At 41.6% G+C, this 23108-nt stretch overlaps 1 protein-coding gene across 3 annotated transcripts in view; it reads left to right on the top strand.

Moving 5' to 3' along the window:
• The window catches only part of ARHGAP26 (Rho GTPase activating protein 26), a 771897-nt gene that overhangs the window by 551488 nt on the left and 197301 nt on the right, over nucleotides 1–23108 (top strand). For all 3 annotated transcript variants that reach the window (XM_082255674.1, XM_082255673.1, XM_082255672.1), the window contains exon 20: nucleotides 22247–22406. In XM_082255674.1, the coding sequence (XP_082111800.1) occupies nucleotides 22247–22406 (160 nt within the window). The remainder of the gene's footprint in view (nucleotides 1–22246; nucleotides 22407–23108) is intronic.

Here is a 23108-nt window from a genome sequence, read left to right as displayed (position 1 = left end):
AGTTATAATCCACAACAGATTTCTATTCAGTTTATATCAGAGAGATTTCTACAAAATGGTTTTCAGTGTGTATTATATTATCCACGTGGTATAATATATCTGACCCTTTATAAGGTACTGGATGTTCCTAGGAAAGTTTAGCAAGTCAGATGCATATGAGTGTTTGCGAATAAAACACGTTACAAAATATTGTAACCCAACAGTATTACCCTTTCCTGATGTACATCTAGGGGGTATGGGTAGGGGTATAGTGTTTTTGTATGACATTAACACATTGCATTGTGCTATTGATAAAATAAGGGTTGCTGTTCTTACTAAACAGTGGTCGAACATGGGAGATGGGAGGGGGCGCGCCAAATATATGCCTGGATGCCTACATTTAACCATTAACCACTTCAGCCCCAGAAGGTTTTACCCTCTTTCTGACAAGGCCTTATTTTGCAATTTGGCACTGCGTTACTTTAACGGACAATTGCGCGGTCGTGTGACACTGTACCCAAATAAAATTGATGTCCTTTTTTATTCCCACAATTAGAGCTTTCTTTGGCGGTATTTGATCACCTGTGCGATTTTTTTTTTATTTTTTGCGCTATAAACAAAAAAAGAAACGACAATTTTGAAAAAAAAAACATTTTTCACATTCTGCTATATGACATTCTCAAAAAAAAAAAATGTAAAAATCAAAATTTTTTAACATTTTAGGCCAAATTGTTTTCTGCTACATATTTTTGGTAAAAACAAATTGCAATAAGTGTATTTTGATTGGTTTATGCAAAAGTTATTGCTTCTACTAACTACAGGAAAGATTTGTAATTTTTTTTTTTCTACTAGTAATGGCGGCAATCTGCGATTTTTTGCGGGACTGCGACATTGCGGCGGACAGATCAGACCCCTGACTGACATTTTTGACACATTTTTGGGGGGTCCAGTGACATTACTACAGTAATCAGTGCTAAAAATATGCACTGTTACTGTAATAATGACACTGGCAGGGAAGGGGTTAACATGGGTGATCAAGAGGTTAAATGTGAGCCTAGGGGAGTGATTCTAACTGTGGGGGGGCCTGGTTTCTGAAATGACCATAGAGACATGTGATCCTATATAGAAGAATCGCATGGGATCCATGATCATTCCAGGGTGAAGAACGGTCAGCTATGTTTACAACAGCTGACCGTTCTTCTCTCTCAGCGGGGAGCGATCGTGGGTGTCAGGCGGCAATCGGAGCCGCCTGCCTGCTGTTTTGGCTTCCCCCACTGACGAGCAGGGGCGGGAGAGCGCGGCGGCGCATGCTCGCCCCCTAGCCTTCCGAGAGCAAGTGCTGTACATGTACGGCAATTTGTCTGGGAGCTGCTGCCTGCCGGTCGTAAACTGGTTAAGAACACTAAAACTAATATAAATTTACCTGTACCCTATGGGATCTCACTTTTACCCATATTTGTACCACATTATCTCCATTTGTCCTCCTTAAGGTTGTACTGTGGTTGTCGCATGAAACCTAGAAGGCAATGCTTTTTTGAAATAGTGCTTGGAATTGTAATAGCTGACCAATACTTTTTTTTTTTTTTTTCCCTGAGCTCATTTGAAATTAATTGGAAATCCAGATTCTGTGCAGCAGAAAAGTATGATGTGGACTAATAATGTTCAGAAATAACTGCTAATTCCGATCACTCACTCATATGCTTAGCAATTAGTTTCCAAAGTAACAGCTAAAAAAAAAAAAAAATAAAAAGGTTCTTGTGGATTAAACTAATATTAACTAAAATTTGCAAGTATTAGATTGTTGATTTTATCCCAAGACCAACTGTTAGCAGATAAAGATTGCTGTAAAGTCTGTGGGTAAATGCAAGGAAAATAAATAACATTAGGGACAAGGCAGCTATTCTGTGATATCTGTCTCAGCTTATTAATAGTCAGCAGCACCTGTGTGCGTGGTATGAAAAGCCTATGTGCTCTGGCGGTGCCCCAGCGGTTCTCCGAGCTCAAGCTTAGTGCACAGAAGGGCTTTTACTTATTCATTGAAATAACCTATATTCAGCTCTTAGATGTGAAGCTGGAGCTACGACTTGGCTGGTGACAGGTTTTTAGACTGTTACTGACAGGTGGGGAGCAGTGCTGAGTACCTTATTCACATTCCCATGATTCCCTGGCCAGAAGTCACACACCACACTCCAGATGCTTCACGTGTTAAATTGATTTATCTGAAAAGCACTCATTCTATTTCTTTATGACGATAATTATTATTTTTTTTTTTGGGGGGGGGGTGAAAAAACACATTTAGAAACCCACTCAGGCATGTTTTGCTTTCCCAGTCAGCTCTAAGGAAGGATATTTTTCACACATTGTAAATTGACAGAATAATCAGCAGCTTAGCAAAGTGTCATGTAAATGTGTTTGCCTGCAGAAAAGGAAAAGCTGACGGTTTCTTATTCACCATTAGCATTTTATTTAAATATCAAGTCAGTCCTGAGAAATCCTTGCTTTTTAAACACAAAAGCAGTGCATGTTTTCCCTTACGTTATACTGCACTTTTTTTTCTACAGGTGGCAGAAGTACTAATTAAAGGTGCTATGGGGGGGATTTAACCACTTAAGCCCCGGAAGATTTTACCCCCTTCCTGACCAGGGGGTATTTTGCGATTCGGCACTGCGTGATTTTAACGGACAATTGCGCGGTCGTGCGACGCTGTACCTAAACGAATTTGACGTCCTTTTTTTCCCACAAACAGAGCTTTCTTTTGGTGGTATTTGATCACCTGTGCGATTTTTTGATCACGCGCTATAAACAAAAAAAGAGCGTCAATTTTGCAAAAATAACAATATTTTTCACATTTTTTTATATGAAATTCCCCCCAAAAAAAAAGTAAAAATCAAATTTTTTTAAAATTTTCAGCCAATTTGTTTTATGCTACATATGTTTGGTAAAAAAAATCGCAAAAAGCGTATTTTGATTGGTTTGCGCAAAAGTTATCGCGTTTACTAACAAAGGGAAAGATTTTTGTCATTTTTGTTGTTTTTTTTTTTAACGCGTAATGTCGGCGATCTGCGATTTTTTTTTTGCAGTACTGCGACATTGGGGCGGACAGATCGGACCCTTGACTGACATTTGTGACACTTTTGGGGTTACCAGTGACATTTCTACAGTAATCAGTGCTATACATATGCACTGTTACTGTAAAAATACACTGGTTGTGAAGGGGTTAACTTTATTTGGAAGGGAGGGGCTGTGTGTATCCCTAGGGGCGTGCTTTCTACTGTGATTGGCTGTGGCTTGAGCTGTAAGGACACTGATCAACGGATCTACATACTAGATCCGTTTGATCAGTGTCTTTACAGCGAGGAGAATGACAGGCAGCTTGTTTACACAAGCTGCCTGACATTCTCCCTCTCCCCCGCCGATCACCGAGTGACCGGCGGACATCGGGTCCGCTGGTCACACGCGCGGGGGGGTCCGTGACCACGCGGGAGCGGGAGCGCGCCTCCGGGGGCGCGCGCTCGCTCCCTAGACCCTCACAAGCAAGCAACGTAGCCCTACGTCACTTTGCCTGTGAGGGGCTGACTGCCGACGTAGATCGGCGTTAGGCAGTCGGCAAGTGGTTAAAGGAGAAATTAACCCAAACCTGGTGGCACCGCTCCCTTGTGACATTAACGACCCAGCATGCCCTGGTTGGTGATGTCACAGGTTGCCGTGCCACCGGGTAACGTCGCCGGGTGGCCCACCCCTTAGCTATTTAACAACTGTCACGCCGTGGAGCAGGGTGCAGATTTTTATTTTTGGGTCGAATCTTGATAGACAATGGATCTACCCTGGGGACATTGTATTATTTATTTAATTTTATTTATTTATTCACATCGGGGGGGGCAGGATCTGGGGGCCTTCCAGATTCCGATAAGCCCCCTGCCTGCAGACCCCCACAACCACTGGCCAGGGTTGTGGGGAAGAAGCCCAGGTGCTTTGGGGTGGGGGGAAAATATATATTTTTTTGGGCCATTTTTATATTTAATTTTGGCGTGGGGGTTCCCCTCAAAATCCATACCAGACCCAAAAGGGCCTGCCATGGATTGGGGGGGGGGGCATGCACTGTTTTATTGGGGGGGGGGGGGGTTCAGATCAAATAAGTGTATAAAACTGATCTTATGTGCAGTTCCGATGTGTTCCTAATTATTAATTGTTACTCAGTTAATCTGGAATTCGTATCTGAACCACACTGGAGTGCTCAAAAAATGCAGAGGACTCTTTTTAAATTCGCACTGTCGCTGCATTGCATATACTGTATGTGAACCAGCTCCATAGGAAGCCAGCTTGATTCACATGTCTTGCGAATCACATGTGGTTCAAAACGCATCCAATTTGCATATATGCGAACGCAGCCTTATGGAACTCCGGAAATAAAGAGTTGTGTAATTATATTAGGAAAAGCGTTGATTTTTTCCGCACTGCAGTAAAGTGCAAGCTCATTTGCTTGTTGCACGTCTGTATTTGAAGATACGTGTAAAAGCCATGTGCAGTTCCAGACCTATTTTCTTCAATTAAACTAAGGTATTGAGAAGAGACACATTAATAGAGTTACACTGGCAAGTCTTAGCCATTTATCTAGGTTATTGAGCTGTTTGCTCTGGCTGCAAGAAGACAGAGTGGTTTTCAGTGAAGAGCAGCATATGATCAGGGACTATGAAGATTGTTTACTTACAGCAATTTCATCATTTCTAGTTCCTATTTATCAGGGAGCGAGCATGACAGGCTCATAACTCATACATATAGAAAGGAAAATAAATAAAAATAAACTTGAATTTATCATTATATGTATGTTACACTTGTACATCCTTACCTGCACGACTACTATAATGACTTAGTATTGTGTGCGGTCTATCTGTTGCTCTAACTGTATATTATAGAACTATACTGTATGGTTTTTTTTTGTTTTGTTTTTTAATTTCTGTTGTTTTTAGTGAAATTCAATAAAAATTCTTTAAAGTTAAAAAAATAAATAAAAAAACTTGAATTGACTTGGGGGGGGGGGGTTGATTTTGGATAGTGAGGCGTGTACAGCACACAACGCTGTTGACTACCTGTGATGTTTTAGTTGATTGTGCATTGCATTAGTAATTGCTGAATGATAAAACAAACCACTTCATAGGTATTGGCAATTTTTATTATGTTGGGTGACTGCATGAAACAATAGCCGCACATGGTTTCTCTTTCCATCTTAAACTCAGGAGTCTAGATAAATTATTATTATTATTATTATTTTTTTAAGGTCAGTGCACACTGATTTGCTTTTAATAAAAAAATAAAAAAAAGCCTGAATGTGCTATTAGAGGTAGCACACTGTTTGCTTTTTTTATTCAAAGTTCCTCTTCAGCTCTGCATACCACTGGTCAGGAGAGAGTGCACACTGGTAATTCTGCCTTATATACAGTATAGTACATCCTATCAAGAGCCTCTGCATAGTCTGCTCTCAACTGTTCTGTTTCTAAATTTATTCACAAATTTCTAGATGCAGACAGAGGGATTATTAGGAACTCCACTCTACTCAACTCAAAAGGAAACTCCACTTTCGTGGGGAAAAATATAGCAAATAAAGAAAAAAAATAATATAACTTATACAATGTCATTTTCTGTGAAATGCAATGCACTAGGGCTACCTGGAGGTGTTCTGTACACAGAATGTATACAGAACTCCCCCTTGATATGTCATTTCCTGGTTGTATGATTGGCTCACAGAAGTCTGCACTAAGATACAAGTCAGATTTCAAGCATCCTCTGCAACAAAAATTTCATTTTTGGTAAGATACTCCCAATAGGAAATCACATCTAAATGGATGCAGGCCCAGCAATTTTCCTCGTTAGAGCCCTCCAGTGCACAGCTGGTTGATAATTATGAAACCACTCCCATTAGATTCACTTTGCACATGGATAGAGACAAACACACAGAGGGATTTCTTCAGAATCACAAAAGATAGGAATCTGCAACAAAGTTTGTTAAAATCCTTTTAATGTGTAGAGATCACTCAGAAGGGAATGTTTTTTTTTTTCTCAACAAAAGTGGATTAACACTTTAACTCGATGTGTACAGTCTGAGACTTGTTGCTGTCCCCTCTACAGCTGTCACCTTGGCAGTGTAGCAATTATTGTGAGTTACCTTAATACCCAGTGCTGAAAATGCATCACTGGTGACTTTTAAGAGACACAGCTTTTTAGTACAAAAATGTATATATTTTTTGGTTTTCTGAAAAATGCATACACAGTGAGATTTTCTCTTTCACTGCTGGTGTCATTTGCCACGCCTGCACAATGATATACCAAGGTACCTGGTGTCAGAAGACATTCCGATGTTACAAAATATACTATCAACATGAATATATAATGCAATGGTAAAGTGGCTGTAAAGCTTCACAAAATATGGACTAAGCACATTGTTCTATACTGCGTACTTGTCTCTTTCCAAAGCACTGAGTGTCATTTCTCTCTGCTGTCTAGTTCCTCTGCTATCTGCATGAATGACTTTTGACCGGTTTTCCTAAAACTAAGAAATCAAAGCCTTATGCATGCTGGGTGATTTTATATGCTTTTAATGGGTTTTTTTCTGCCTCTAAACACCATTCAATGCTAGCCTATGTGTCCATGCACACGTAGGCATTGAAAGGCAGAAAAAAAAACAGTTGCCAGTGCATTCAGGAGCAGCAGTGTTTTGACAGAACAAAACTCCTGATGCGCTTAAACACGTACAGTGCCTTACGAAAGTATTCGCCCCCCTTGAACTTTGCAACCTTTTGCCACATTTCAGGCTTCAAACATAAAGATATAAAACTGTAATTTTTTGTGAAGAATCAACAAGTGGGACGCATTCATGAAGTGGAACGAAATTTATTGGATATTTCAAACTTTAACAAATAAAAAACTGAAAAATTGGGCGTGCAAAATTATTCAGCCCCTTTACTTTCAGTGCAGCAAACTCTCTCCAGAAGTTCAGTGAGGATCTCTGAATGATGCAATCTTGACCTAAAAGACTAATGATGATAAATAGAATCCACCTGTGTGTAATCAAGTCTCTGTATAAATGCACCTGCACTGTGATAGTCTCAAAAGCGCAGAGAGCATCATGAAGAACAAGGAACACACCAGGCAGGTCCGAGATACTGTTGTGGAGAAGTTTAAACCCGGATTTGGATACAAAAAGATTTCCCAAGCTTTAAACATCCTAAGGCGAACTGTGCAAGCGATAATATTGAAATTGAAGGAGTATCAGACCACTGCAAATCTACGAAGACCTGGCCGTCCCTCTAAACTTTCAGCTCATACAAGGAGAAGACTGATCAGAGATGCAGCCAAGAGGCCCATAATCACTCTGGATGAACTGCAGAGATCTACAGCTGAGGTGGGAGACTCTGTCCATAGAACAACATTCAGTCGTATACTGCACAAATCTGGCCTTTATGGAAGAGTGGCAAGAAGAAAGCCATTTCTTAAAGATATCCATAAAAAGTGTCGTTTAAAGTTTGCCACAAGCCACCTGGGAGACACACCAAACATGTGGAAGAAGGTGCTCTGGTCAGATGAAACCAAAATCGAACTTTTTGGTAACAATGCAAAACGTTATGTTTGGCGTAAAAGCAACACAGCTCATCACCCTGAACACACCATCCCCACTGTCAAACATGGTGGTGGCGGCATCATGGTTTGGGCCTGCTTTTCTTCAGCAGGGACAGGGAAGATGGTTAAAATTGATGGGAAGATGGATGGAGCCAAATACAGGACCATTCTGGAAGAAAACCTGATGGAGTCTGCAAAAGACCTGAGACTGGGATGGAGATTTGTCTTCCAACAAGACAATGATCCAAAACATAAAGCAAAATCTACAATGGAATGGTTCACAAATAAACATATCTAGGTGTTAGAATGGCCAAGTCAAAGTCCAGACCTGAATCCAATCGAGAATCTGTGGAAAGAACTGAAAACTGCTGTTCACAAATGCTCTCCATCCAACCTCACTGAGCTCGAGCTGTTTTGCAAGGAGGAATGGGCAAAAATTTCAGTCTCTCGTGCAAAACTGATAGAGACATACCCCAAGCGACTTACAGCTGTAATTGCAGCAGAAGGTGGCGCTACAAAGTATTCAATTAAGGGGGCTGAATAACTTTGCACGCCCAATTTTTCAGTTTTTTATTTGTTAATAAAGTTTGAAATATCCAATAAATTTCGCTCCACTTCATGATTGTGTCCCACTTGTTGATTCTTCACAAAAAAATTACAGTTTTATATCTTTATGTTTGAAGCCTGAAATGTGGCAAAAGGTTGCAATAAAAGTCAAGGGGGCCGAATACTTTCGCAAGGCACTGTATAAACGCACTTAAGTGCTAGGCGCATCAAGCCCTTTTAGTGGCCAGCATAAACAATATTCCGGCCAATTAAATTATTAAAAGCTCAAGCGCTTAAACGTGTTTGCCAGGAGAAAGGCATCTAGAAGAGCTGGGTAAATGCCCTGTGTGCATGAGGCCAACAAAGGTGATGGGGGAGGAGAGCTCCAGCGCACAGCCTGTGATCCATATCCTCAGCTCTGTATCATTTCTGTGTGGTATGAGAAGGGGGGGGGGTTGTCCCTTACCTCCTGTCAGCTCTGTGTGTTCTAGCTGTGTAACTAAACCTCCCCACCCCTGCTTTGTTAGTCTGTGAAAAATCCTCTTTATCCCTGAGTTTTCCAAGGCTCCACAGGACAAATAGCTGCAAATAAACAGGTAAAACTTATATGGGAGGTTTTGTTTCATCTCTGTATATTACCTGAAGCCAGCCACTTCACTGGGTATATGTAAGGGTTCTCAACCACTTTAACCCCTTAGCACTGGTGCTTCCTGGCCCTTTAAGAGGCTTCACATGACGGCAGGCGGAGGTTGGCATTTCGGTTATGTGACCTCCATGATTGGCTATCACAACTGTCACATGATCGTGAACTTTCTGTTACCCACCAGTAACTTTGCCAGAAGTGTGCAGGGTCCACCCTCTCGGCACAGCACTGTTTACATCTTGGTAAGCATATGTGGGACCTCTCGGCGTTAGGGCCTACCCGCTGAGAGGCCGCATATATGCATTCGGCCTGCATGAAGCAGTTAATGTATAGAAGTCATACCCATAAAAAGAATACTAAATTATTTCTTCCCACCCAAATGTCCCAGGTCTGGGCAACTGAGAAGCCAGCTGTCAAGCACCAGCGATGACATATGGGTGGAAGGGAATACTCCCTATACCCAAAAGTACCAGGTATTTCTGATCACTCTCTCATTGTCCAAAAACATGTGCATGTGCAGCCAGAATGGGTGCCATAGGTTCACCATAAAGCCAAGTTGAAACCTTTTCTCTTTTTATTGTCTCATACTCGCACATGTTCCAATTTTATTCCCAGGCCACCCTACACAGTCCTCATTGTTGAGAGAGGGCATGTCTGACTAGGTCTGTTAGATTAGGACATGCATTGGTCAGCATAGGAAAACTCTGGTGTCTATTGGTCTGAGAAGTCCTATTTCGACATACTTGGAAACGAAGAGTAACACTGAACATGGAGGTCATAATAGCTGAGGAAATCTTATTGAGCACATGATAAAAATGAATATTCAGACATTGCCTTTGGTAAAAACAACGCATTTTACCTGAGTTGAATCTTACGTATGCAGGTTTTCATGTGACAGCACTCATGCCTCAGGCACCAAGCACTGCAGTGTGCAGAGGTATGGGGATTATCCTGTGTTCCCTAAAAACAATGCTCAAAAAAATTAAAGGAACACTTTGAAAACGCATCAGATTTCAATGGGGAAAAATATGCTGGATATCTATACTGATATGGGCTGGGTAATGTGTTAGGAACGAAAGGATGCAACATTGTTTGATGGAAATTAAAATGATCAACCTACAGAGGGCTGAATTCAAAGACACCCCAAAAATCAAAGTGAAAAAATGATGCAGCAGGCTAGCAAATTTTTCTGAAATTTTATTGCAGCAACTCAAAACAGGTGATTGATATAGTCAGGTGTGTGGCATCAGCACTGCGACACCCAAGCAGCAGGCAAGTAATGATGCAATCAGAGTTTATAAGAGGCAGCAGTCTGCACATGTCCAAGATGGCTGCCAACAGGAGGGCAAGGTAAGACTTTGACACTTGCCATTAGAATGCATTAACGCATACGCTATATGACATGTTTAGGTGCGTTTCCTCAAGAATGCATCTTTGAAAGTGACCATAAACGCTGCTCCTCTAATATGCCTGTAAATGCCTTTGTGTCCATGGGCACATAGGCTTACATAAGAGGTGCTTTAACAGGCTGAAAAACAATGCTCAACACCTGCATAAGCAGCGTTTTTTAAGCTCCATGTTCATGAGGCCTAAAAGTATACTGTAGGTGAACACATTCCTTTTAAAATGGAAAATAAACGCAAAACGTTTGTAGGTAAAAAAAAATAATATATCATATAATCTCTGTTCTCAGTTGTATAAGGGGCTTAGAGAGCTAGGGGTGGAGAAAAAGCAGGACACTGATCTCCTCAGTGAATGGCTGTGCAGGGGGATGTCGGGATACATTTTTGACCATTGGAGAAAATGTAGACTGCTCTCCCAGCACAGCCAGAAAGCTAACCGCATTAGGAAGGATGTTCCTTCACGCCTAGCATGGTTAGTTTTGAAATAGAAAAGCAGGGGACCAGCATTATCAGTATATATTTTACACAAGAGAAGCAATACAAAGAGAACAGGATTATTTTTTAACACAAGTACATATTACAACAGAGACATATCAGGAATATGAAATGTTGGAGTAATTTCAGGGTAAGCAAATATTTGACACACCTGGAAGTTTCAAATACCTGCAGCATAAAAAAGGATTCACTTTTGGAAGTGTGCTAGGCTAACTTTAATATTGATTTTATTTATATAGGTATAGCTTACTATATAGGTATAGTTAGAAATGCCTTTATAGCCAACATTTAATAATTTTTTTTATGGCATTCCCCAGCCTGGACCTGCTCTGTGACGTTAACCAACAGTGGACTTTAGCCAGCTGTCATCTGAAAACGGGTCCCAAGAGTGCAGAACGAACTTCACTCCTGTGATCCACAGAAGTACAGCCAAAAACAAGCTTTGGCTATACTTCTCCTTTAACCGCTTGCCGGCCGCTCCTTAGCAGATTTACTGCTACAGGGCGGCTACGCTGCGCAGCACAAGATCACGTTTATATACGTAATTCTGCATTTCCGGGTATTGGGCGTGAATGTGTGCCACCGGAGGTTTGAAAACGATCAGCGGGTCTCTATGTCCACCGGTACCCAGCGATCGTTTGTTACACAGGCAGAATGGCAGTCTGCCTATATGTAAACAAGGCAGATCGCCGTTCTGTCAGTGTGGAAGGCATTGATTCTGTGTCCCTGTAAAGCAGGAGCATAAATCAGTGCCTTCCTTTAGTAAAAGCACCTCCCCCACAGTGGTAAAACACTAGTCATACAGTTTACCCTTTGATCGCCCCACATGTTAAGCCCTTCCAAGCTAGTATCATTAGTACAGTGCATATTTTTAACACTAATCACTATATAAGTGTCACTGGTTCCCAAAAAAGTGTCAGTGTCAGATTTTTCTGCCACAATATCACAGTCCTGCTAGAAGTCACTGATCACCGCTATTACTAGTAAAAAAACTAATAAATCAAAACTTCATAAATACATCCCATAGTTTTCAGACACTATAGCTTTTGCACAAACCAATCAATACATGCTTAATGGGATTTTTAACCAAAAATATGTAGCAGAATACATAATGGGCTAAATTGATGAATACATTTGATAATTTTTGTTTGCATGTGTCTTATAGCAGAAAGTAGAAAAATTGTTTTTTGTTTTCTTTTTAAATTGACAGTCTTTTTTCGCTCATAGCGCAAAAAATAAAAACCGCAGAGGTGATCAAATACCACTGAACGAAAGCTCCATTTGTGGCAAAAAAAAGGACATCAATTTTATTTGGGTATAGCCTCACACGACTGCGCAAATGTCAGTTAAAATAACGTAGTGCAAAAAATGGCCTGTTCATCAAATCTTCCAGAGGTCAAGTGGTTAAAGTGGTATTAAGCCCAAAACCCAAAAATGCAATATAGTGCAGCTTGCCAATCATCAAATGTGGCGGCTGCATAATTTTTTTATTTTCTTTGGCTTTTCCCCCTCTGTTTTCACCTGTTGATCTGGCCAGTAACACACCTCCTGTATTATTGAGACACAGCTCTGGATGAATGTGTACAGGAGGCACAGCAGATAATAGCATTGGGTGGGGGGGCAGTGTTAAGCCCCGTACATACGCAACAATTATCGGCCGACCGATCGTCCGACTTTTGTCCAGAGTGGTTTTTTGTTGGTTGGAATGTGCCTAGACTGCACACGAATTTTCTCGCCCAACAAAAATCTACTTCAGAAGTGATGTCATGTGTTGGTTTGCTTTCTTTGTGTTTTTTCTTCTCTGAGCATGCCCAGACTTGCTCATCAGATTTTTCCCTGTCGAAATCTGTACTGACTGCACGAAAATCGGCCATGTTTTGACGGCCAACAAAAATTTTATAGTCTGCACACCAGATTTTTTTCGGCCAAAAAGTCGGAGTCGGTTGTTGGAAGCATCATACTAACAAGCCGAAAATCGTCAGATCGGACGTTGGCCGAAAATTCCCTGCCAATTTTCGATGCATGTGTACGAGGCTTTAGTTTATCTAAAGCTGCTAGTACATTTGACAAATTGAAGCAAAACTCCAGCTCACACTTTACAACCAGTCACACCAAACAGTTTTTTTCCTTTTGGGATAGAAGTTTTACATGAATAACTACAAGCTGATGATATAAACACCCCTGCCAGTGGTACATGATTTGTCTAGTCCATTTGAACTGATACATTATGCTTCAGATCTCATGCTTTTGAAACACAACAGACTTACTGGCTGTATCACCAGATGAAAATAGAAGAGAGCCTAAAAAGAGAAAATGAATACAGCATCACATCTAAGAATTAGTAAACTGCTATATAATAAATGTTTGGTTTTGGGTTTAATACCACTTTAATGCTTCGGAAGGACAGTATGCAGCCTATAGTTGGGTCTCATTTGGGAATCTTACCTAACATACAAGGAATGCAGCAAAAGAAAAACTGTGTTTAATATCAGTCTCTGAGGGAGAAAGTAGATGTGCTTTAGACTTGTTGGTTTTGACAGAAACAGGGAAAATAACTGCCATTTTTGCAGCATAAATATACTGTGTAATGTGATGTGTAATAACAGAAATGTCGGCCAACAGCCTTGACCTCAAAACCAGCAAGTTATGTCAGTATGATTGCTAGAAGTGATATTTAAGTAGAAGCGTGCTAATGGCACGGTATTGTGGCCCATGATATTTTAAAAGCATCCCTGACATTGACTCTAAATAACATCCTCTCAAAAAGCCAAAATGTTCTAAATCTGTTTTTCTTTTTTTAGAAGAAAGAATACATAATAAAAACATGTTTCTGTTTTGTTTTATCCTTACTCCCTGTAAGGATTGGATGTGCTTAACCGCTTCCTACCGGCCACAGTATATATACGTCGCAGTAGGGAAGCGGTGATACCGAGAGGCTACAACCATGATCCCGGTGTCATTCTCTTTCTATGTAAAAGTACTCTGAGCGGCTTGGGAGCCACCAGAATACTTTTACAGGTGGCATAATGGGGTCCCACCGTCGGCATTACCAGGCTCTTTCCTAAGCGACCGGGAAGCATGGTAACGATGAAGCCGGCGGCATCCAGGTCTGGTCTCACAGTGATAGGAACTGATGCTGTTCCTCTAACTGTGTGTCATCATAGCGTTGACTATTTAGTCACTTACGGTTCTGGCTCTTTGTTTACTGATCGCATAACGGCCGATGAAGTAGCCGATCAGACCAACCGGTGAAGCCTAAACGAGAGATGTGGGGTTTTATGTCTTTTGACAGCAATAAAAGTGATCACATTTTTTTAAATGAAAAAACACTGTAAAAATAAAAAAAAAAGATAAAGAAATTTTTAAGCACCCATCACCCTGTATTCACATGCAGTGGCGAAAGCACACATCGGTCCTGCTCACATACAGTATCTCACAAAAGTGAGTACACCCCTCACATTTTTGTAGATATGTTATTATCATTTTCATGTGACAACACTGAGGAAATGACACTTTGATACAATGTGAAGTATTGAGTGTGCAGCTGTAACGCTCCTGCGTTTTTAGTATAGGCTGGATTTGCAGCTGCAAAATCTCCACTCAGTAGTCATGTAGAGATGTGTTGAATACCAGATCCAACTCTCCAGGACTCATCACTGTGGGCCTGTCAGCTTCAACATACAGATATATACACACTCAATGAGATGTTCCTGGAGTGATAGGATGTATATGATAGTATGAAGGTGATGTGCTGAAGGGACAGGTGTGAACAGTGACAAGGATGGTAATCACTTGATAGGTTTGTATAGGAGAGTTCAAGATGGTATTTAGGAATGCAGATAGGTTAGTATCGAGTATGCTAACAGGTGGTGAGGACAGCAGATGACAAATACAGGATAGACTAACCCAGTGCAAGGATAGATAGTAGTAGACAGGAGAGCTAGCAATCTATGCAGCAGTGCAGATGATAGATGGTAGTAGGCTCAAGAGCTAGCTATCTATGTAACAGTGCAGATGATAGGATAGTATGGATAGGTAGTAACAGTCCTTAATGTGCATAGGTAGATAGTGCAATAAGGTTATGGAGGGTTCCCCTGCGGGGTACTTATCACTTGTAATGTTAGTAGTTTAGAGAGGTCCAGTAGATAAGGAATGATCCGGTAGCGAGATACAGGGATCAGTAGTGAGGTTCCGGTCTGCTCCAGGTAAAGAGAATAGCTGGAGGTTCCGATCGAGAGACAGGCTTGAAAGCATGTGGATAACAAGGCAGGTTGAACGAACAATGTGAGTGAGACCGCCGGCGGTTGAAATAGCCGCTCTGCGGCGCTCAGCAGTGACATCATCGTTCTTAAAGGTATATGCGTACCACCTGAAGAGAAAGGTGGGACGCATTACAGAGAAAGTGGTGATTAAGGGTACCGGAGGTACCAGAATCTTACAGCAGCTTGTATAACAGTGTAAATTTGCTGTCCCCTCAAAATAACTCAGCACACAGCCATTCATGTCTAAACCGCTTGCAACAAAAAGTGAGTACACCTCTAAGTGAAATTGTTCAAATTGGGCCCAAAGTGTCAATATTTTGTGTGGCCATCATTATTTTTTTAGCACTGCCTTAACCCTCCTGGGCATGGAGTTCACTGGAGCTTCACAGGGTGCCACTGGAGTCCTCCTCCCATGATGATATCTCGGAGCTGGTGGGTGTTGGAGAACTTGCGCTCCTCCACCTTCCATATGAGGATGCCCCACAGATGCTTAATAGGGTTTAGGTCTGGAGACATGCTTGGCCAGTCCATCATCTTTTCCCTAAGCTTCTTGAGCAAGGCAGTGGTCATCTTGGAGGTGTGTTTGGGGTCCTTATGTTGGAATTCTGCCCTGCGGCCCAGTCTCCGGAGGGAGGGGATCATGCTCTTCTTCAGTATGTCATATTACATGTTGACATTCATGGTTCCCTTAATAAATTGTAGCTCCCCAGTGCACTTGTGCAGCCCCAGCCCCATGACACTCTCACCACCATGCTTGACTGTAGGCAAGACACACTTCTCTTTGCACTCCTCACCTGGTTGCCACCACACGCTTGACAGCATCTGAACCAAATACGTTTATCTTGGTCTCATCAGACCACTGGACATGGTTCCAGTAAACCATGTCCTAAGTCTTCTTGACTTCAGCAAACTGTGTACTGTCATGTGCATCATCTTTAGAGGAGGCTTCCTTCTGGGACTACATCCATGCAGACCAATGTGATGCAGTGTGTGGCATATGGTCTGAGCACTAACAGGCTGACCCCCCACCCCTTGCTGGCAGCACTCATACGTCTATTTCCTAAACACAACTTCTGAATATGACGCTGAGCACCTGCACTCAACTCCTTTGGTCGACCATGACGAGGCCTGTTCTGAGTGGAACCTGTCCTTTTAAACCGCTGTATGTTCTTGGCCACCATGCTGCGGCTTAGTTTCAGGGTCTTGGCAATCTTCTGATAGCCTAGGCCATCTTTATGTAGAGCAACAATTCTTTTTTCAGATGCTCAGAGTTCTTTGCCATGGGATGCCATGTTGAACTTCCAGTGACTGGTATGAGAAAATAAGAGTGATAACACCAAATTTAACACATCTGCTCCCCATTCACAACTGAGACCTTGTAACAATAAAGAGTCGCATGACACCGGGGAGGGAAAATGGCTAAATGGGCCCAATTTTGACTTTTGGAGCACCTGGAAGGGACGTCAACAGTTCCCAAGTGTCTCAGAGTTCTGCAGTGGATGGAACCCCTAATGTATGTGCACCTGCACACTGAGAGGGCCAAGGCCCATGTGAGTATGGGAACCTATATGCAGTTCATGTACAGTATGAAGTAGCACGGCACCTTAGAGCCACAATGGACGAATGCAGTGTATACCAAATACGAGCCCAGGAGAGACCATGAAGAAAACTGTCAGACAGGATCGAAGATCCCTGAGGGCATGGTGATGTAGACAGTCCTCCAACTTCTGGATGATATGTATTGGTGTCATTCAAATGGGGATTGTCATAAGGATCTGGAAGCCTTCTTTTTTTTTTTTTTTTTACATTAAAACTGATTTTTCATTTTTTTTTCCACCACAGAGGTACAGTACTGTACACAATACTGTACAGTACTGTCTTTTGAAGTTCAGGTTAATTTGTTTTATTTTTACAATCATTTTTATATAATGGTTGTGGAACAAATCGTCTTGAGTTTCCTTTATTTCTTATGGGGAAATTTCTGAAACATGTCAAAATCGGTGGTATTAAAGTGGTTAGAATGGGTAGAAAAAAAAATCCCACTACCACACCTAATATTTCAAGGATCCCATTCTCCCCATTCGCAATGAAGGATGCTCCCCATCTTCTGTCTTCTGCGCACATTGGGTTCAGAGTGCAAGTGTCTGTGTTTACACCACATAAATTGTAGTGTAAAAAGGTGGGGGGAAAAAAAACACTCTACTAGCTCACATTTGCATTCGTGTACATGCTTAGAGAATAATTATTTCAGCAGGTTTACAAGGATTATCCTGAAAATATAGTAGGATTTTTTTTCTTTCACTCAAGAATTACGCAACTGTCACCCAAGATTCACACATTTTTCTAATGGAATCATAGGTGAAAGCAATTGTTGCATGAAATCTGGGTGAAAACATTGATAAATAGACCCCATTGTGTGCCTACTAATATATCTTTGAGCTAGTATGGTTTATTTTAAGTCCGGTATTTGTATATGAATTTTAAATGATCCTGTCTGTCCAGGTACCCTCTTACGTTTTGTTCATATTGTGCTAATTATCAGTTATACAGACAGAGTTAAGTGTCTGAGCAATGCTCCCTTGCCAAGATCTTTTCCATAACCTTCTTCTGGCCTCACAAGAATGTGCTGGCGAACACAAGGCAAACTCAAAGGGTATGCCTCTGAGGCAGTGTTCATCTTATCCTCAATGTCAGTAAAACATTAGTTATGCTAAACCTTCTCACATTCTGACTGCTTAAGTTATTAAAGGAAAATTTAGTTTATAGTGACATTACAAATAAAAGCTCCAACAGATATAAAGTGCAGGCACCTGTACATACCTTTCCTACACATCTGATTACCAGTCCATTCTGGACCACCAAAGCTCTAACAGTTCCTTGTTGTGACATAGCCTGTATGCCCTTTCTCACACATTCCAGTTAGTAGACCTCTAGAGGTAAATGTCAATCAAAAATTTTCTAACTATATCAATATTTCCAGGAAACCATTTTTAACAATCCAGCTGGTATTAATGAATAAAATGAGATCACAATTTGATGGGTATCAAACATGATGCTAATCTCATACACCTGTGGGCGGATGCTTGTTATAACTGTTATTTTATCATGGCAGGATTTATGGAATATCGATAGATCTTGAGAGCTGCATTGTATAAAGGGCAGCCTAACCCAAAGGGTATGCCTCTGAGGCATTGTTCATCTTATCCTCAATGTGTCACTAAACCATTAGCTATGCTCTAAACCTAGGATCCTCAAACTACGGCCCTCCAGCTGTTGCGGAACCACACATCCCAGGAGGCATTGTTAAACTCTCACATTCACAGACATGACTAGGCATGATGGGAATTGTAGTTTCTGAACAACTGGAGGGCCATAGTTTGAAAACCCCCTGCTCTAAACCTTCTCACATTTTGACTGCCTAAAGTGGTTGAAACCCCCCCCCCCCAAAAGAAAAAAAAAAACACATGCTCCTGACCCATTTACCACTTGACCTCCAGAAGATTTACCCCCTTCCTGACCAGGCCATTTTTTTGCGATACGGCACTGCAATACAATATAACTAAAAATTGTGTGGTCGTGCGATGCTGTATCCAAATAAAATTGATGTCCTTTTTCCTTACAAATAAGGCTTTCTTTTGGTGGTCTTTGATCCCCTCTGCAGGTTTTTTTTTTGCGCTATAAACGGAAGGACAATTTTGGAAAAAAAAAACTATTTTTTACTTTCTGCTCTAAAACCTATGCAATAAAAAATTTAAAAAAATCTAATTTCTTAATCAATTTAGGCCAATATGTATTCTGCTACATATTTTCGGTACAAAAAAAATCCCAACACGCGTATATTGATTGGTTTGTGCAAAAGTTATAGTGTCTACACACTAGGGGATAAATTTATGGAATTTTTATTAATTTTGTTTTTACTATAATCAGGGCGATCAGTGACTTCTAGCTGGACTGCAATTATTATGGAAAACAAATTGGACGCCTAACTGACACTTTTATGGGAACCAGTGACACTAATACAGTGACCAGTGCTAAAAATATGCACTGGCTGGGAAGGGGTTAACATCAGGGCTGATCAAAGGGTTAAATGTGTATCTAGCTGCTGATTGTGTAGTGGGTGATGTGCTTTTACTAGTGGAAGGACTGGATCGGCTTTTACATGAACACAGGATCCATACCTTTTATATTGGCAGAACGGCAATCTGCCTTATTTATAGACTGCTGTTCTGCCTGAGTACAGAACAATCAGCGGGTGCCGGTAGACAATCAGGTCTGCAGGAACCGTTGATCAGCTCTCGCTGTGTAGATTCACAGTGGGAGCAAGCCCCTGGCAGTGCACACTCGCGCCCAATATTGGGAAGTGCAGGATCACGTGTATATATGGCAGCACAGCCATCCTGTAGCAGTAAAAGTGCTCTATGGCGGTTGGCAAGCGGGTAAGAAGTTAGATATTGAACAGTGCTTTTGTCAATTGTTCCTTTCTATGTTGTATAATACCTTGCTGCTCCTGCCTGCTCCTGCCTTCCCCTCTGTAAACTGACCATTTATCATGGCTGCTGATCTTTAATAGCCTTATCAGTTTACGTGCCTCTGTCCTCCAGCATCTCTGCATCTCCCTGTCCCTCTCTCCCTGTCAGTTCTGTAGTCGGTATGTGCCTCCCCTCCCCTCTCCTCCCCTCCCCTCCCCTCCCCTCTCCTCTCCTCCCCTCCCCTCTCCTCCCTGCAGCTGCTCCAGTGCTTGTAAAATAAACATGTATTAATTACTTTGATCCTTTCACTTTTAAGTCCCTGTTCAGTACAGTGTGTGTGTTTTCCTAAAATTGTGATGCTAAATACCTTCTTTGCAAAGCCCTGCTGTGCAGACAAGTTACCTCCCTCTGTAAGCTTGCAGTCATCATAGAGGAATCTCCGCCCTTCTTACTGTACTCACTCAGGAAGGGAACAGAGGAAAGTCACAAGACAGGACAGCAGGGCTCTGCAAAGAAGGTTTAACCACTTGCAGCCCACCCACAGTCAAATGACGGCAGGGCGGTGCAGCTATTGTTCTGGGACGCCGTCATATGACTGCGCACCAAAACAGCCTCTCGCGCACTCCCGGGGCGTGCAGTGCTACGAACGTGGCCGTGCCGTGTTACTATTACACGGCGCGACCCCGATCTTGGTAAAGAGTCAATGACATGGCTCTTTACCCATGTGATCGGCTATGTCCAATCACAGCCGGCGACATGTAAATGAGGAAGTGCAGTTTATCGGCTCTCCTCGCCTCACACTGTCAGAGTGTGAGACGAGGAGAGCCGATCAGCGGCTCCTCCTCACAGGGGATCCCAGGACAGGTAATCAGGGGAATGATCATCAGTGCCCTGATTACAAAAAAGTGAAAAACAGTGCCAATCAGTGTCTACCATCAGTGCTCACTGTGCCCACCATCAGTGCCCACAATCAGTGCCCATAGTGCTGCCAGTCAGTGCCAATGAGTGCCTGCTCATCTAGGCACTGACTGGCAGCACTATGGGCACTGATGGTGCTGCTCATCAGTGCCCATCAGTGCCGTCCCTCAGTGCCCATCAGTGCAGCATATTAGTACCTCCTCATCAGTGCTCATAAGTGCCACCTCATCAGTGCCTATCAGTGCCGTCTCATCAGCGCACATCAGTGAAGGAGAAAAATTATTGATTTTCAAAATTTACTCACAGAAAATGAGAAAACATTATTTTTTTCAATATTTTCTGTCTTTTTTTCTTCTTTTTTTGTAAGAAATAAAAAACCCAGCAGTGATTAAATACCACCAACAGAAAGCTCTTTTTGTGTGAAAAAAAAATAAAAAACATTTTTATATGGGTACAGTGTAGCATGATCGCGTCAATCAAAATGTGACAGCGCTAAAAGCTGAAAATTGGTCTGGGCAGGAAGGGGGTGAAAGTGCACTGTATTGAAGTGGTTAAACAAGCTGCTAGCAGGCTTCAGCCCTTCTTGAAGCTTGTTGAAGCAAGCTAGCAACTTGCTTAAAGTGGCAATCAACACTCCTATTAGGATCTGTATTCAAAATTTACAAACTGGAATTGAAAGGTACTTTAAAAGCTTCAACAAAGCTTGCTGAAGCTCTGCACATGCTTCACCAAAGCTTGCTGTTCACATTGCTCTTATGCAAGCTGAAGCCCATGAGAAACTGTCCTAAGTGGGCTTAATACCAAGGCAGGGGGTGTGGCTTGGACCTAATACGTACATAGTTTCAGGAAGGGGGTGAAAGTGCCCTGTATTGAAGTAGTTAAACATTAAAGTTTTAGGAAAACATACACAGTGTACTGAACAGGGACCTAAAACAGAGAGCTCAAAGTAATTACTACATGTGACTTTACAAGCACTTTAGGTTATTAAGGAAATTTTTAGTTTATGGTGACATTAAAAAGAAAAGCTGCCAGCAGGTATAAAGTGCAGGCACCAGTACATACCTTTCCTACACATCTGAACACCCGTCCATTCTGGACCATCAAAGCTATTGACAGTTACTTGTTTTGTCATAGCTTGTAAGCTCAGTCAGGTTAGTGAGGCAGCCCATCAATGTGCTTGGGCAAAAGGAGTGTAGGTTGCTTGGGAGGATGATGAAGCTCCAATGCTACTCAGGATGTGTTCAAACGTTGCCCATTCGGAATGGTCCAGCAGGAAGCAAATGATGCTTTAGCAGGTATATACTGATACTGTACAGGCACCTTCATGCACCTGCACCCTATGCCTGTTACCATCTAGTCTATGGACTCTGTAACCCCTGAAGCCAGTCATTTACCACAGTGGTCCTCAGAGCCCACTAACAGGCCAGGTTTGCAAGATAAGTGAAATACATCCCAGGTGATATAATTTGCTGCTCAGTGATTGCAGTACTCTAGTCTGCATCTCCCCAAGGTAATACTTAAAATCTGGCCTGTTAGTGGGCCCTGAGGACCAGAGTTGAGGACCACTGATTTACCACATTCACTGCCTTTTATAGGTTTAGTACATGGAGAACAATGAAGGTGAAGTAAGAGAATGCAACTAGGGAGATCTAACTGTTTCCGTGTGTGTAGTTCAATGAATATCTTGTCATGGCTCATTTAGTTAAAAGTACTTCTATTACAATTTAATAGATAATGTTTGATTTGTTTGAAAACAACATTAATGCCAGCATTTGCCTTTAACTGTTAGAAAATCCAGCAACTTGAACACATCATATGACAAATATTGACTTGCACACAGTAGGAAAAGAAAAGCATAAGAAGCAATGTAGCCAAACCTTTTTCATATTGAAGGTCGTTTTGCATTTTTTTTTCTTCCAGATGAGAAAAGAAACAGTGTAAATTCCAGTGCAGAATCAGTCAATTCATCCAATGCAAACAGTTCCGTGGGCTCCAGCTGTGTTCAGCGGTCCAACATGAATAATCATAACTCCAGCGACCCTGACCTGGAAGTATTCAAAATGAGCAGGCCAAATTCACTGTAAGTACTGTAGCCTGTGCTGGGGTTATATGCATGGCATGGCAGTGTTTCATCATTCAGTATGGATCTTTTTTTCCTATTGTATTGATAAACTGCATGTGATGTTGCAAATACTTCTGTTGTGCTATATGGATGCATGTAAATTTAAAGTGCCATTTTATTTGGATTTTTTTTCTTTACAATTTAGCGGCATATATGATTGTTTTTAAATGTAACAATTTGTACTCCTTGATTTCATTTAATGCAAGTAGACACTTTAATTCCTACAACAAATACCTGATTTTATTGGTTTGTAAATTTTAAGATATAGAAACTACCTTCTGGATAATATATTTGTAGAGAAACTAAGTCTAAAGTAATGTAACCCTGTGCCTCATTCTGAGCTCTGTTTTGTTGTGCTTGTGTTTGAAACTTCCATCCTCTGTGAGCCTTATGTGTTAGGCCTCTTGCACACGATACTCCTGTTTGAGCATCTCCTTTTTCAGCCGTAATTTTTGTCTCATTGAAATGCGCGCATTTTCGCGTATATGCATTCGCGCAAATTCGCGCCTCTGAATATGCTAATTTTTTTTTCAGATCAACAGTATGGGATCATGTGCGTTCATTTGCGCGTATTTGCGCGTAAATGCGCGCATTAGGCGTAAATTACTGTTCCAAAATGCAGATTTTTCTATTTTGTTCTTACTGAAGAATACGCGGCGC

Source organism: Pelophylax lessonae (genome assembly GCF_965119305.1).
Source record: "Pelophylax lessonae genome assembly, chromosome: 4".
NCBI lineage: Eukaryota > Metazoa > Chordata > Amphibia > Anura > Ranidae > Pelophylax > Pelophylax lessonae.
Note: the sequence above shows the minus strand (reverse complement) of the source record. Positions and strands in the feature narration are given on the sequence as shown.